Source organism: Fomitopsis serialis, assembly GCF_022376445.1.
Source record: "Fomitopsis serialis strain Sig1Antser10 chromosome Unknown B0H18scaffold_311, whole genome shotgun sequence".
Taxonomy (NCBI): domain Eukaryota; kingdom Fungi; phylum Basidiomycota; class Agaricomycetes; order Polyporales; family Fomitopsidaceae; genus Fomitopsis; species Fomitopsis serialis.
The window spans coordinates 31,438-47,110 of NW_025955271.1; the positions used below are offsets into that span (position 1 = coordinate 31,438).

At 52.4% G+C, this 15,673-nt stretch overlaps 3 protein-coding genes across 3 annotated transcripts; 2 read left to right on the plus strand and 1 right to left on the minus strand.

Annotated features, from left to right (window-relative positions):
* Window positions 1-8,222: 8,222 nt before the first annotated feature.
* On the minus strand, window positions 8,223-8,479 carry B0H18DRAFT_828123 (uncharacterized protein; the record flags this gene model as incomplete). The annotated part of the gene is made up of 2 exons (XM_048039367.1): window positions 8,223-8,312; window positions 8,360-8,479. Coding segments are annotated over 2 exons (210 nt in total), but the record flags the coding sequence as incomplete, so codon positions are not given.
* Window positions 8,480-10,484: 2,005 nt separating this feature from the next.
* B0H18DRAFT_1128396 (uncharacterized protein) lies at window positions 10,485-11,219 on the plus strand (the record flags this gene model as incomplete). The annotated part of the gene is made up of 4 exons (XM_048035333.1): window positions 10,485-10,521; window positions 10,587-10,744; window positions 10,827-11,117; window positions 11,169-11,219. The coding sequence occupies 4 exons, from the start codon at window positions 10,485-10,487 to the stop codon at window positions 11,217-11,219; spliced, it is 537 nt and encodes a 178-aa protein (XP_047885070.1).
* Window positions 11,220-12,943: 1,724 nt separating this feature from the next.
* On the plus strand, window positions 12,944-13,956 carry B0H18DRAFT_892314 (kinase-like domain-containing protein; the record flags this gene model as incomplete). Its single annotated transcript, XM_048041342.1, has 3 exons — window positions 12,944-13,019; window positions 13,068-13,345; window positions 13,393-13,956. 3 exons carry the CDS (start codon window positions 12,944-12,946, stop codon window positions 13,954-13,956), a joined length of 918 nt encoding a protein of 305 aa, XP_047885071.1.
* Window positions 13,957-15,673: the final 1,717 nt, after the last annotated feature.

Sequence of the window (15,673 nt, forward strand, 5' to 3'; positions counted from 1 at the left end):
CTAGGTACAACATATAGAGATTATTGAAGGGCTTATGGTGTGCCTCCATGATCATGTTACCACAGACTCGACCTTGCGAAATAGGTTGGTCATAGATGACCATACGACCTCCTCCCTGAACTAGGGTAAAACCTGATTGCTCAATAACACCAGTAGAAAATAGGCGACCAGATGCGGCAGGGATGTAAGCAACATTTGTAATAGTTGCTTTAACATGTTTCCCTTCAACGTGCACAACACCTTTGATGGTCCCTTCTCCATAAGCTGCAATCTTAGACTTGCCGGCTGTACCAAAAATCATGGGTTCCTCGTAAGGAGTATAGTCCCAAAAATCAGCCATGTCGTTGGTGATTGTCTTCGACGCACCAGAATCCATAATCCAGTCAGTCATTCTTCCAGAAGCGGAGTGACCCGCAGTATACCAGGAAGCAGTCATAGTATTAGCTGAAGACGACACGGAGGATTCTACAGTTACAACATTTGTGGAGTCTGAAGTAGTAGCAGCGTTGGAGGAACCAGAACCAGATTGTCCGTTACCATTGCCCTTGCCCTTATTCTTCCCTTTGCCTTTGCCCTTGTTGTCCTTTTTCCCCTTGCCGCCACCCTTATTTTGGGGGCGCAAATGCGGGTACTTTGTCCAACAATTCTCACTGCCGTGATTTCCACCGCAGTGACCACAGGGACCCGATGACTTGTGCTTGACCTGGGATGTCTTGGACGCAGACTGTCCCATACCAGACCGGCGGAGAGATTCTTCGGCAAGAATCTTCGACTGAACAGAGTCGACCTTGAGATCCTTGATGTTCTGCGTCGCCATGAGCGCAGAGATCATCGATTGATAGGATTCAGGCACCTTCGACAGAAGGAGAAGAGCCTGGGTCGATTCACCGAGAGTTATGCCACCAGCCGTAATCTCCTTAAGCCGAGTAACCAGCTTGTTGATCTGATCCTGCAGAGGTTTGGAATCAGACATCTCCGGAGACTTGATCACCGACTGGAAGAGACTCCAGACGAATGCCGTGTCGGGTGTACCAAAGGCTGTCTTAAGGGCCGCCCACATTTCCTTAGCGGTCTTGAGTTCACCACTAGATCCCTCGAGCAAATGATGCATCGAGCGATCAGTCCGCATAAATAGAACACCCTGAGCACGGGCATTCTGTTTCTTGTACTCTGTGTCGGTAGTTACTGTTGCAATAACAGCGGGCCAGGCTCTATGAATATTAAATAACCGCGCATAGCGGCAGACCAGTCAGCGTATTGAGACGCTGAAGAGAGCTTAGGGATATTGTCTGGCTTGACGTCACCCATGGTTGCGGATAAGAGGATAAATTCGCCTTGTGTGTCGGGCGAAGAAGGAGGTTCTGGTGTAAATAACTCGAAGGGTAATTCCTCCGGTTCAGGTGTTTGAGATCTCGACTCAGGGAGCGAGATTAAATGTTCAGGTTTTGGAGGTGACTCCGAAAATTCGTTGGCGAATAGGAAATTGTCTTGCCAAGCTTCGACAGCGATACCAGCTTTGAAGCCTCGAGGAAAATCACCAGATGGTGTGTGGTAACGGTTTGGACAATGAGTGTTATCACAGTTCCACCAGGTTTGATCGTCGTCTCTATAATGAGCGTCGCAAACCTCCTCGTAGTCGTATAGATGGTAGTGGTTTGAACAATCGTATGAGTCGTCTGACTCTTCGCCTGAAGAGACCTGAGTCTCTGCAAATGTCTCCTCTTGAGACGTTGCCACAGTTGTGATGCTTCACTGAAAAATATTCCAGGAACAAAGATAAAATTTGTGACGCGACTACAATACTTGTCTACCCAAGCCAAGTGATTGCCCTTGTGCAAGTCCCCAACTTCCTAGTAACCTTAGAAAGGTTCTTGCTAAGCTCCTTGAAGGAGATCTTCCCAATCAGCTCGCAGACAAGCTTGACGTCGTTGAGCGCGTCGTGCGACCACGAATGACCCTCTGTCTCAAAGTGAGAACAGACCCAATTGAACCGACGTCCAAAAGCGTTGAGGTTGTCGGTGAGTGACCAGCGAACAGTGTCGCGCAGCTTGTGGGTGAAGAGAGGGTGAAGGCGCTTCTGAACGGCGAAGAGACGCTTCGTGAGGATGGCGGCCTTCTCCGTCTGAGACTTCTTCTTGAAGTCGGCGTCAAACGGCTTAAGGGCTGTGATAGGAAGGGGAAGAGGTACGCCTTCGATGCGTGCGATAAGGGAAGCCTTGGCAGCTTCTTTGGCGGCGGTTTCAGCGGCAAGCGTAGCAGCGTACTCCGCACGTCGAGCTTCAAGGAGTGCCCTAGAGTCGTCTGCCTTCAACTGGAGCTCCTCAAGCTGCTGCTCAAGGGTCTTGCGACAGGACGCCTTCGGGGACGAGAGGTGTCAGGGCGACGATAGGTGGGACGGCGAGGGCGCGGGGTAGGAGTGAGGATGATATCGATCTGGCGATCGATGGGTAGATGACCGTATAAACGCTGATGACGCTCAGCAACAGCGCTAGTGTCGGCGTCGCCTACGTCGTATCTCTCACGACGAGACGGTGGAAAAACTTCGTAATTGCTCTTGCGAGCTACCCTGGAAATGCGCTTGGACAAGGCTTTGGGCACTTGTCACAGAGCGGCTAAACAGTAGTCCAAATAAGGACAAAATATGCCAACTCACTCTTTCAAGAGTTGGGCTTTGGTTGCGCAAAAGGTACAGGTGATATAAACGATCAGAGCGCGGGGCTCATAACCTGTTGAAGTGAAAGAGGTTTAGAAGGGCTTGTTAGGCCAGTGGAAGTGAAGGACAGTAGAGTGGAGTGAACAGACCTATCCCAGAGGGAAGACTCTGATGCTAGGCAGGCAGAAGAGAGGAGAGATCGTTATCCATTAGGGGGGAATCACCCTAGTATATATACATGTCTGGGACTGATCACATGCTACATCAGTAAGCAGATCAGTAATCACTAAGTCCGAGTTTTAGGGAAATGAGTAAGCCTTAACTCCAGAGATAGGGATATGCATAAGCGTCCATGTGATCAAGGAATGTACTGGAAGGTCATGGAACATGCCGGAAGGGAGTGGAATGATCCAGAATAAGTCTGGAACAGTGTAGATCGGTCTGGAGCGAGTCACAAGATGAGTCCAGACAGAGTCCATCAAAAGAATGTATGTAATACTACATCGCAGAACACAAGTCCATATATGTACGTAACTGATAAGATAAGATAACACTGGAAAGTCGGAAGTTCAACATTCGTACCATGTACTACCCCTTGGAAGACGTGCAACTGCACGTACCCGCACGTACTCGCACGTACCATCGTGATGACCAGCCTGAGTAACATTTCGTTCTTCATCCCTGTACTATTACTAGTAGTTGTCTCACATTGCTGTCCTGTCCTTGTCCTGTTCGTGACCCATGATTGATTGCTGGCCATTGCTTTCACATGCTGTATTAGTCTACTGTGTATCTGTCACTGTTATCCAATGCCTATGAGATGTAGAATTCGTCCAGCCAGTGTCAGTGATTCAGAATAAGTAATGTAAGTAATGTAAGAGGCATTAGATTCTGCTTAATCTGAAGAGGCAAAGTAACGGAGGATGTACCTAGTCGCTCTAAAGTGCTCTATAGCTAGAGCAAGGGAAATACTATTTTGAGTCTAGAATAGTATTGTGCATGCTTGCGGAGCTTATTAAAGATTTTGACTTGTCTCAGCCAGCTAAAATGTCTTTTGGACACTATTTGGTCTAACTAAGATTACTTAAGTAATGAAGGTTTTTCCTGATGCGGAGCATCAGTACTCACCATTTGTACCATCGCTGCATCCCTCCCTTCCTCGTGACTTCACAGTTCGGTCGCTTGCAATGATGTTGAAGTATTCGTAGAAGGAACACTTGAGGTAGTCGGCGAGATCAAGAAGCGATGACCGTAGACAGTGGGGATACAAACGGGCCCGAGCCACCAGTCAGCCAGACACCTGCCGAAGTGCTCTCGAAGAGCTTCAAGTCCATGTACCCGCCACCGAGTCCCAGGCATGCTGTGAGCCTAAAGCTAAAGGGAGGACTGTCACGGCGGTGTTGGCAGTCAGGATCAACGCAGGTCGGGCGCTAACTGAAGCCGACTGATCACAGCCAGCTATCAGGGAGTCTAAGGGAGCCTCAGGTTATTCTCCCGCCCACCATGTATACTCGGAATTGATAAAGATCGCGTAGCTACGTCGCGGCAGTGGAACAAACAGCTGACATCTATATTTGACAGCCCGATGGGATACGAAACTAGAAACATATGGTAATTGAGAGTTATACAGAACAAATTTACGGAATAGGCGGTAGGGGCACACTTGTGCGACCTGCTGGCGATGGAACATGCATTCTACACTGCACAGCGGAGTCAGGCAACGTACCACAAATGAACATATTACTCACCAGCTCGAGATGCCGATCTAAACGTGATGCCCATGAGGTGGTCCGTGGTCAACGGAGGCGTGTACATCGGGTTTGTGACCGTGAGATGGGGCTCGACGAAATAGAACGTCTTCTTATGCTGATCATGGTCTACGCCACAGCAGGTCTGTATGTCAGTGCGTGAACAGCCACAGTCAGCGCTAGGTGCAAGAGTGGTGAGAATGAAACTCACAGCGCGGGCATGCTACACCCATACCTAGTCACCTCCACTCTACCGAACAAGCAGTGCGATCGAAGACGGATGCGAGGGTCGAGGTGAGGATGCGAACTTCGTCCCCAGTGAGAGCAGAACCTGCGGGTTGTCCTTAGAGAACACGCTGACGAGAGTGTCGATGAGCGCCAGCTCCTGGTGCTGCGACTGGTTCAAGCGGCCCTTGACCGAATACGCCTCCTTGAGCTTCTCCAGCGCGAGCACCAGGAGCTTGGTGTTGTGCTTGTAGTTAAGCGGCGGGAAGGGGTCAGCATGAGGGGTACTTGCGCTGAGAAGGAGGACGACTGACCTTGTACTTGTAACGGTACATACCCGTAAGGGCACCAATGTGCGCGAAGATGTACTGCAACGCATCCACGAGCTGGGATGCATCGACGTTGCCGAGACGGAATTTGACGTGCGCGTTGACCAATAACTTCGTGAGACGACAGATTTCACGGCAGAGATGGAAGGCATTGCCGGATCGCGACTTCTTATGCTCCTTGGTCGTGAGCGTCGTCACCGGCTTCAAGGACATGTTGTAGTCAAGGTGGAGATAGTTCAAGTTCTGGTGAAACTTGAGCAGCGTCTGATACAATACATGAGGTGCTGAGTATCACGTACCGGCTGCGCGCAACGCATCAATATGCCAACATTTGGACCAGAAGGCATCCGCACCAGAGAGCCATCTCCTCCGCAGACGACCTGATCATCGGTGCCCTCCTTGACCACGTTACATGCTGCCGTCTGCTGGCCTTCTTGTGGAGCGAGAAGTTCCAATAAAAGTTCCAACCTGTTAGACGCAGTCAGTTTTCGCTGCTCAGATAGACGATGGGGACCTCAAGGTCTCACCAATTTCAGAGCTGGTCGTGCGACGTGAGGGAGCCGGTACTAGTGCTTTAGCGCCGAAGGACCGTGTCGCGCGTTTGACGCTGACCGACCAGTCGATTAAAGTTGTTAGTGCAATCAGCGTTGAAGAATAAGAGACAAAATCTGACAGACCTACTAATAACATACAGGAGGAATGATTCAAATGAAGATTTAACATCGGCAAATAATATTACTTGCGAGGGATGAGGCGCATTGCACCACTGTCGGGCGCTTGCGAACTGCCAGTGGCGTCGGGCGATCTTACACACAGCAAAGTTGCAGAATCGAAGTACTAGTGTATTGCATCAACATATCCAGTGCGAGAATCGTGTATCGAGCACCACCTGAGTCATCCTACGCTATCGTACATGCAACATGGAAGTAACAGAACAGATACATTGTACATCTGACACATCCGAGTCACGCCGCCTGAGCATCGTACATGGCTACGCGTTTCAGCAAGAAAATCGACGATGGATCATCTAGTCGTACTAACAAAACCTACAGGACATTGCAACGAGTTTACGGTCATGACGCCTGACATAAATGATTCGAGTCAAATTCCGAAGGAAGCCGCACTGAAAGACTCACTGATATTGACGTTGACAAAGGTCTTGTGCGGCAGCTCAGCCCGACGGCTCGTTCGTAGGCGCAGGGTCTAGCTGGTTGAGCCGACGAAGCAAACTGTCCATAGCGTTCTCGGCGTCGCTGAGCAACAGATCGCCTAATCTTGGCATGTCTTGCATCCGAGGGAGCACCTGGAAATCACTTTCCACAGACTGCCAACCAGTAGTGAAGTCGATTGGGTCTTCCTGGCCGTTACTAACCCTTCGCTTGATCTCGAACTTCGCCATTTGTAGCGCTTCCATCAGGATCGGCGAGGTACGGTTGCGACGCTTTGTGTCGGTCTCCGCACCGGCCGAGAAAGCACGTTCCGCCGGCACCGACGAAGACTGTGCCGACAGATAGTCGAGGGCAATGCGGTACAGGATCGGGTACGCGACCTGTGATCTCTGATGAAAAAGAAATTAGACAGCTGTGGTTTCACCTCAGGAATGTACTCACATGCCAGAACTTGAGAAGATCGACGTCCTCCCGCTCCGGTGGAGAGTGAAGGTAGGACTGAAATTCACGCTCAACGATTTTTTCCACAGGCTCGTCGTTTCCTTGTGCAGCTCTTTCACGAAAGTCGGTCTCCATTGCGCGGACCTCGTCACCGAGCGCATCAGCGACGGTGTAGTACGAGGGAGCCCCTGCTGCAGAGACTTGCGACGTCGACGCGCCAGACAGCTGAGATGTTGACTCGGCAGACGACGTGGACGTGGCCGGTCTGACATATTCGTAGTATTTGATCATCTGTAATAGTACATATGAGCATCAGCGATGTATTGACGACCTGACCGATGCTGCCATACTTACCATCCGACGTACGATCGCATATGCGTCGATGACCCACGATGCGCCCCAATTAGCGGCGATCCACGAGAAACGCATATGCGGGTGGAGAACTGTTCCGTGTGAGCAAGGTGCATGATTAGAATCTCAGAGACTTACACATCGCGATGATGTACACGGGACTGTCGTCCATAAACCTGTAGTATTTCTTCGCGCGATTCAGTCCTGCCTCGATGACACCCTTAAGATGGGGCTTCTTCTTGGAGAGTGCCTCCCACCCCGTCATCATTTTCTCGAGCGCCATGACCGATCCGGCCAGCATCGGCGACTTCTCCTTCGACATCATGGTTTGCATGACGTGCAGGGGCTGGAATAGGTATTAAGCACAACATAACGAGGGTCAATGAAATCACGCGACGTACCCTCAACAGTTCATAAAGATCCTCGATCAAGTACCACTCGTCGACGTTGGGGATCATTGGCGTGATGTCCGAGTTGCGCTCAAAGAGCCCAAAGGTATCCAGTGCCTACATAGAAGAAGGTAAATTCAATGGGAGCAGCATTATGTGAAAGTGCGTACCGGTCGTAGCTCAATGAAGCGGATGCACATCGCATAGGTAGAGTCCCACCGGGTGCGAGCGTCAAGGATGAATTCGCGGTCCGTAACCAATATGACCTGATTGGTTCGAGCATTCTTGAAGCTGCATGTTTCATTTCCGTGTTGCAAGATCGTCTTGAATTTCATCTTGTTGAAATCTGAGTTCCGGAACTTCTTGGAGACGTCACGCATGAGCAGAATAACTGGGCGGTTAGATCTCGAGGCAGCGTAGTTAAACTCATCGGTCTCCAGATCGTCTCCTTGGAGGTCCTCGTCGGCGTCGATGTCATTCTCGCCATCGTTCTCATCCTCACCGTCCTCGTCGTCGCTCTCGTCGTGAGAAGGTGAGATGGTACCCTTCGAGAACGCACAGATGACGACCTGAGCACAAATATTGACCGTATGGGGGAAACAGCGGATATACCGCGAACGTGCGACGAAGTCGAGGTTGGGGCTGTCGAGCCTCATGTTGCGTTCCAAGCTGCTTAGGAATGTGAGATTGTTGGACGCATTGTCCATGGTAAAAAACCCGATCTATTCGATTGAGGTTGTCAGTGCTTAATACTTAAGAAAGAGAATCACTACCTTCTCGCAGGGGAGCTCCGCACGCTTGAAGAGGTTGATCATGAGGAGCGCGATGTTTTCGCCGGTGTGTCTTCCTCGCAGATAATGAAAGGCGAACAACGTGGACTCCATCGTGAGATACGACTCTCCATTGCCCTTGCGCAAGGCGAGCCAATGAGCCGTCACCCCGAGGTAACCCCGTCGACGCTGATCGCTCCAAATATCGGCCGTGAAGTTGATACGCCCCGGAGCGCTCTACCAAAATCAGTACGCCCCCAAGCATGAGCAGAGAGCAATCGCACCAAAAGCTCCTTCTTGACGTCCTCGAAGAAGAGCTTCCATCGGTTGATGATTAGCTCCCGCAGTTTGGTGCGGTGAGGAATGTCTTTGTCGCGCAACTCAGAGCGCAGAACGAGCATGAGCGCCCGAAACTCCCTACTCTCGACGACATTCAAAGACTGAATGAAAGTCAGTCTCAACAGACGTGTAAAAGATGGCGTAGAACTCGCCTGATCGGTTCCAACTACGAAATCAACCAACGAGGATAGAAAAACGTCTTGAGTGAACTCCTGTCGAGTCGCTTCAAGAGTCGGGACGAGTGACGTGGCGGCTGTACCAGACGTGCCAGCCGCTGTGGACGTGTCCGGAGGCTGAGTACGGTCCGTGTTCAAGTATTGCCAGCCAGTCACTTCGCAGACGGTGTTGTATTCGTCCGGATGCACTTGTGTCAAGTGCCCTCGAAGCGCGCCACCACCTGTATTTGGCCCATACGCCACCATCAAAGAAAACTCGGCATTAGGGTCAGCGTACACGCGCTGCCTACTCAGTATCAGCATCACGTTCCGAGTCAGAACAATAGGGATGGGTGCTAGTAATACTTACATGCAAAGTCGACACCATTTCAGCATGATTCCTTGTTCCGTCTTATTTTTGCGATCGAAGAAATGGTTGATGTCGTGCGCGACCTGCTTTTTACCTTGTTTACTGACAGAACTTGGCCATCCGCCTGGTGGCGGGACTGCGATCGACGGCGGTGGCGCTACTGGCGTCACCGGCCTCGGGACATCGGCGGCACGATAGATAGTGCGGCGACCTGAGCGAGAGCCTGAGCTGTCCGTCGGTGCAGGTTGGTTTTGAAGACTAGTGGCAGTCGTTGGCGGGGCGTGCAAGCCACCAGGCACGCCGCCCTCCGCCCGGGCAACGTCCGGGAACGCTGCGTCAATCGCTACGGCTAATCAGAGTATGTACGGCATGAGTAAGGGGTTATGACTAACCTCTGTCCGAGATGTCGATTACCTCGCCGCCGGCGTGCAATGCTGCCTGGGAGGCAGGCATCTCTGCTCCCCTCTGGACGCGATTCGGAGGAGCCATTGCCAGCAGTAGGACGGACTACATTCCCTTTTGTATCATCAGAATATATTCGCTTTTTTTAATGATAAACTGGTTTGCTCACCGACAACTCGACTTCAGAGTGCGACTCGGACGAGGCTGATCATCGACTTCAGAGTGCGACTCGGACGAGTCGGACCGTCTGTGCAGGAAGGTAGCTGATCATCGACGCCGTTTCGGGCCATGATCGTTTCGCCTAATAGGATTCAAGGGGAGTAAGTGTTACTCGTGCGTGTTCAACGAATTCAAAGTGTCATGTCAGGGACTCACCGGCACTTTAACTCAACTGGTTCGCTCACCGACGACTCGACTTCAGAGTGCGACTCGGACGAGTTAGACCGTCTGTGCAGGAAGGTAGCTGATCATCGACACCGTTTTGGGCCATGATCACTTCGCCTAATAGGATTCAAGAGGGGTAAATATTACTCGTGCGTGTTTCAAAAACTTCGAAGTTCCAATGTCAAAGACTAACCGGCACTATAACTCTTCAGAAGGCATGCGTGCAACTTCCGATGCCCTGAGTCGTGCGTTCGAGGCTTCTCAGTGGAACCTCGCGCCACGATTAGTACGCCAGACCGAGATCTTGAAATTATAGCTCACCTTAGAGGAAAAATGCCGAAGCCGTTGTCGTGAGACCCAAGAGCTAGGAATGACTCTCGTGTCTAGTGATAAGGTCAGCAGTTAGTTACTTCTCCTTCTATGACTCAAGCTCACTAAAACTGGAGTGATGCGATTGGCGAGGTGAGCAGAAGTACCGCGCGGTGCGTTTCACTTCATGTTTGCGATATTAATGTGTTTGTCGACTTCTTCGACTTCTGAACGCGCTGAATTGGAAGGATGCTTTCTTGATGTTCTATTGCAGCCAAAGCCCGTGTAAGTCCTGCACCTTGCACACCACACGTACCGTTTCGGACCTCCGACATCCCTGACACAAACTCGCACGGAAGTGGCGGACGTGGAAGGCGATCTCTCAAAGATATAGAAAACAAGTTAGTTCAGTGGTCAGTCCTCTCGTGTCTCCCACATCGCGCACTCGACATGGGCTGCCTCATCTCTCATCTTCGGTGCAGTGCTGGTGAGTCGTTTGACGTTCCGAGAATCTGAGTCTTACTGAGCTGCCTCTGATCATCAAATTTATAGCCAGTGGCCACAAGCCCTATACTGCGGAGCAGTTGCAGCAGCTCCTGCCAAGCGAAGAAAGTTTGTCGAAGGGGATCGCGTGTCGCTCGCATGCCAGTGCCAGCGATCCGGCTGCATTTGCCAGCACCAACCTACTCGCAGAGAGTCTCGCGCTGCACGTAAGTTCTGAACATGTGTTCGTCTCACTCGTACTTGACTGATTGAATGCTTGCTTCGTGCACAATATGCACTTTCTTGAAGACCGTTGCTTACCTTCGCTCCAGCGGCTGGGGCTGGCGAAGGACCCGACTCGGACGCGCGCATCAGAGGGTTCATGCTGCGCGCGGGCCAGTCGAGATGATTATCGCGTTCACCGCCATCCTCCTGCGCGACTCACCCGTCCTACCGATGCGTCAAGCGACGATCCTACACGGCATTCGCTTGGCGTTGGAAGCATTGCTTACCCAGCAAGACATCGACTGGGTCGACGTCCTGCCGCTTGCGGAACACGCTGTGCGCATCGCAGAGTCATTCGGATCCACGGACACCGAGGTGAGAGGGACATACCTATCAGTTCTCCTCTTCTGATTGAAACCACTACAGGATGGCGCCTCGAGTAGCTTGCCTTCCTTAGAAACCGTCAGTAGTACATAAGGCTGCGAGCATCCCGGTGTACGTCTTGGTGTACAATATCTTACCTATCATCGTCACGAGTCATTGCCTCTCGTCGCCTGCAGCGCACCAAGTGCCCATCCGATGATCAAGAGTGGTTCATTGGTATCACCCGAATCCGCATCTATTCTGAAAAATAACTCAATGTTCGCGGAATGAAGTCTCCGTGCCTCGTGTGACTGACCGCCCCGCACGCTCCCTGCATATCGCGCCTGCCCGCTCCCTGCATATCGCGCCTGCCCGCTCCCTGCGTACCGCGCACCCGCGCACCCTGCGTACCGCACTCACGCCTGTTCACGCCTTCGTCTCGCTCGCACCGCCCGCCGCTCGCCAACATTGCTGAGTCTTAGCTGTTGTGCTTCAGTTCTTCGCCTTGGGTTTCTTGCCTTGATTTGCGGCTTTGACGACTTCTGTAGGCATCGACAGAACGTGAGTGCTACGAGCACCTGCCAAGTCCTGTCATACACAAACTGGAACGCACGCATGATTGCCTTGATATCGGGGAAATTGAGAGCCTCGCGTGGCTTGCGTGTACGTTCCTCAGGCCTAGCTACTACTACCGGTTCCTGCTTAGTCAGTATATGCAAACTCGCACTGCCTACGCACTTTGCGATGCCGCGGTCTTACAAAGCGAGGGCGAGGGCGTCCAGACTGGCTTCACCCAGTACTTCAGGTGTCTGCACAATCGGAGAGTCAGAGTGGTGAGTGCTACTAGTAGTAAATGGAGATGTAGTCTCGTGTACGTGAAGCTATAATGAGCATTTGAAAATGCGCACGGGTCCCGCACCAATCAGCCTGATGGGCGGATGGGTGGACAGGAACGAGCGGGCGACCCGGAGTTAATGGTCAGCAAATGCGTTAGCGAGACGTGTGCGCTGATGAGTGAGAAGACGCGTGGGCGGATGAGTGGGCAGGTCGGAATCTGACGTGTTCAAGATGCCCTAGGTCAGGCTGTACATTGCACGGACTCAGTCTTGTACGCGGGCCAGCTAGCACTTACCTGTACATATATTCATGCTGTTGACATTCGCTAAGGCTAAGTCCTTGGCAGTGACGCAGTTTCCCGAAACATGCAGAGGGCGAGAGTGGTTGTGGCAGCTCAGCACATTGCCCAGTGAGCGTGTTTCAATGGAACTCACCATCAAAGGCCACTGCACGTTTGACCGCCGAGACCCTTGCGAGACCCTTGCGAGTGCTGACGGAGCGGACAATGAAGGAGGCAATGATCAAGATGAAATCCGGGAGCAAGAGCGAGACAACCGCACGGATTAGGTACAGGCGACCTGAGATGACATCTGGTGAGCGTTGAGTCTGACACATCATAGCGAGGGTGCGCCTTCGCATTCGGCACCTTGGCTCGTTGACGTCGGTGGTGATCTCTGATCTGAACATATAGGTGAGTAGAGCTGACGAGCGAGCACCTGTGTAGCGAGTGAGTACGTAGATGCACCGGAAGTTCGAGGTCACTAATAGTCACTGGGCGTGGGAGTCCAGTGCTCAGCGCTCAGCGTTCATCTACGACTACGAACCGTGGGTCGCTCATACGTTCGCTAATAATACGTCGGGCAACCTCCTATATACCCACCGCAGTCGCATAAGAACTGTCATTCGTTCCCCCCCCCCCTCCCCCCTGTACAATATCAGTTCCTTCAGTGAGTGGCTTGTATCCTTTATTATTGCGGTGCTCACGTTTCATCACTGTAGTCATGTCCATTAGCCTTGTTCGCACACGCATTGGAGGCAGGTTCCGGCTGAAGACCAGGATCGGATCCGGGTCGTTTGGTACGTGGCATACCATACTGAATCTCGTTTTGCTCATGCAGTCCTCAGGTGAGGTATACGAGGCCGTCGACATCATTGAGATGGTCGATGTAGCGATTAAACTCGAGCGCGTCGATCGTACACGATCAAGCCTGGAGCACGAGGTTACCGTCTACAAAAACCTAGGAAGGATGGTCGGTATCCCTCGTGCTCGTTGGTTTGGGGCCGAGGACGGATACGACGTCCTCGTCTTGGATCTTCTAGGACCATCACTTGCCTCATCGCCTCCAGGCGGTGAGCCGTGTTTGGCCTTCAAGCTGCTTTGGTGTTTGGCAATCAAATGGTGCGTAGTCTCTTCTGCGACGTTGGCATAAACTCACATAGGATGTTTCAGCTCGCAATCCTAGAACGACTGCACGCCCGTGACTACATCCACAGAGACATCAAGCCTTCGAACTTCCTCTTTGGCCCTGAACCGTTGTCACAGAAGGTCTTCCTCGTCGACTTCGGCCTCGCAAAGCAATATCGAGACCCCATCCAGCATTTACACATTCCTTACCGCGACGGCTTACAACTCACCGGAACTGCTCTCTGGGCGTCCGTCAACGTTCACGTTGGCATTGCACACTCGCGTCGTGATGATTTGGAGTCGCTCGCATATGTTATTATTTATCTTCTCCGCGGATACCTCCCTTGGCAAGACCTCGCGACTGACGACATCTTTCACCGAAAACAGTCGCTGTCTCCTGCGGCTCTTTGCCACGATCTTCCCCTCGAACTCACCACATTCGTCACATACATCCGTAGTCTCCCATTCACGGGAGACCCCGACTATCTTTATCTGCACCATCTTCTTCAAAGCGCTACCGAACGAGTCGGCTCTGAGCCGGCGTGCATCGGCCGACCGTACAATGGCAAGGGGACTTGCAGGCCACTGCCTAGTGAAGGTGAGTATTAATCGAAGTTCGAAACAATGATTACTGATGTTCCATGTCTGTGTGATAGGTTCTGGCTATGGTTTTGGCAAGAAGCAGGCCGGCGTTGTGTAGGTTGATGTTTTGTGTACCTGTAGGCCGTACTTTATTGTTAGTATGCCAATGTTGTATCATCACGCGCTATACCCTTCGCCGTCGTGTCTGTCCCGTGTGTCAAGTACTTACTTACGGTAGCACTGCGCGATGCTTGCATCGTAACGCTCATGTTCTCGCCCGCTCCGAATGCATGTTGTAATTTCATTGCAGCGACGATGGTCGTTGCATTCATTCACGCATATCATCGCTCACCCTCACGTCTTTTCGCTCGCCCTCACGTCTTTTCGCTCGCCCTCGCGTCTTTTCACTCGCCCGTGCGTCGCCACCGTCTTGGTCAGGATTTCGGGACTGCTTCATTTGAGTCGCATTTTGATTTAATTTTAGATACACTGTTCTACGGTCGAAGAGCTCCTATTGTTCATTATAGCCTACTAGAATACATTGTAACGTCGTTCGCACAAAGACTATGGCTACCGACAGAGTACACCCTCACGAACCGGCATCTATGGTGAGTACTCTACCCGGGTTCACCGCCAGTGTCGGTGGTGAACCATGGTGACATATGGGCTTGTCGCCGTGCACACACCCGCGCCCGCCGTCCGCTCCATGTGACCTCTGCAGTTCGCTCAGCCTCATGCCACTTGCCCACTCGCCCTCGCTGATGTCTGCTCGCCATCCGCTGGTCGGCTGTGTTTGCACGCGGGGCATTTGCCCTGCGTGTTTGCAATCGCCGTGCGTGACGTGCTGTGCGCCTGGCACCGCCGCGCCCGCTGTCTACTTGCCCTCGTACATGGATGGTCCGTTCGGTAGGTCGTGCTTCCGTGGCCGGGTCTTTGCCCTGCGTGCTTGCGGTCGCCGAGGTTGCACCTTTCGTGCTCCGTGCCTCGTGCCCACTGTCCGCTCGCTGCCGCCAATCCCTGCCGCCAATCCCTGCCAGCCGCTCGTCGTGTGCCAGCGCTATGTCCACAAATAAATCGTGAGTTACTCACCGTGCATGGAATCGGGCGGCCCACCGTTCGTCGAGGCTGGCCCGATGATCGTGACGACATGCGAGACGCACTGCAGAAATAATAGCATTAGGAGGGCTGCGACGAGCTGAAGGAATGATGGCACTGAACTGTGACCGTACCTGTACCCGCCCCACTACCCCGCCGCAGCGGGTACGGGTGCAGCGCGGGTCAACGGGTATGAAGGATCACACACCAGTCTGCGCGGGCGAGCCGGACGAGGGGGATGAGAGGACGAGAGGGACGATGGACATCGAGATTGACGAACGTGAGGGTGAGAGTGACAACAGAGAGAGGGCAAGGGCGAGCGTGCGAGGAAGAAGGAGGCCTAAATTGGGCGCCAGTGCGGTATGCAGGGGCGAGTGCGGTATCACGTGCAGTACGCAGGAAGCAGGTGGGCGGCGGGCGCGGTAAGCAGAAAGTGGGCCGGCGGGCGTGGTTTGCAGATGCAGGCAATGGGCACACTATAGATGTGTTGTTCTACTGGCGGCGAGTGCATTACAGGAGTATCGGTGTGGCGAACACCTCGACGTGAGCTAACAGAGTACCGCCATTTGATAATTGATTATAATTCGATTAAATTACTCAAAGACCAGCTCAGAGCTGGCTCAGAGCCACGAGCCCAAACTGATTTCGG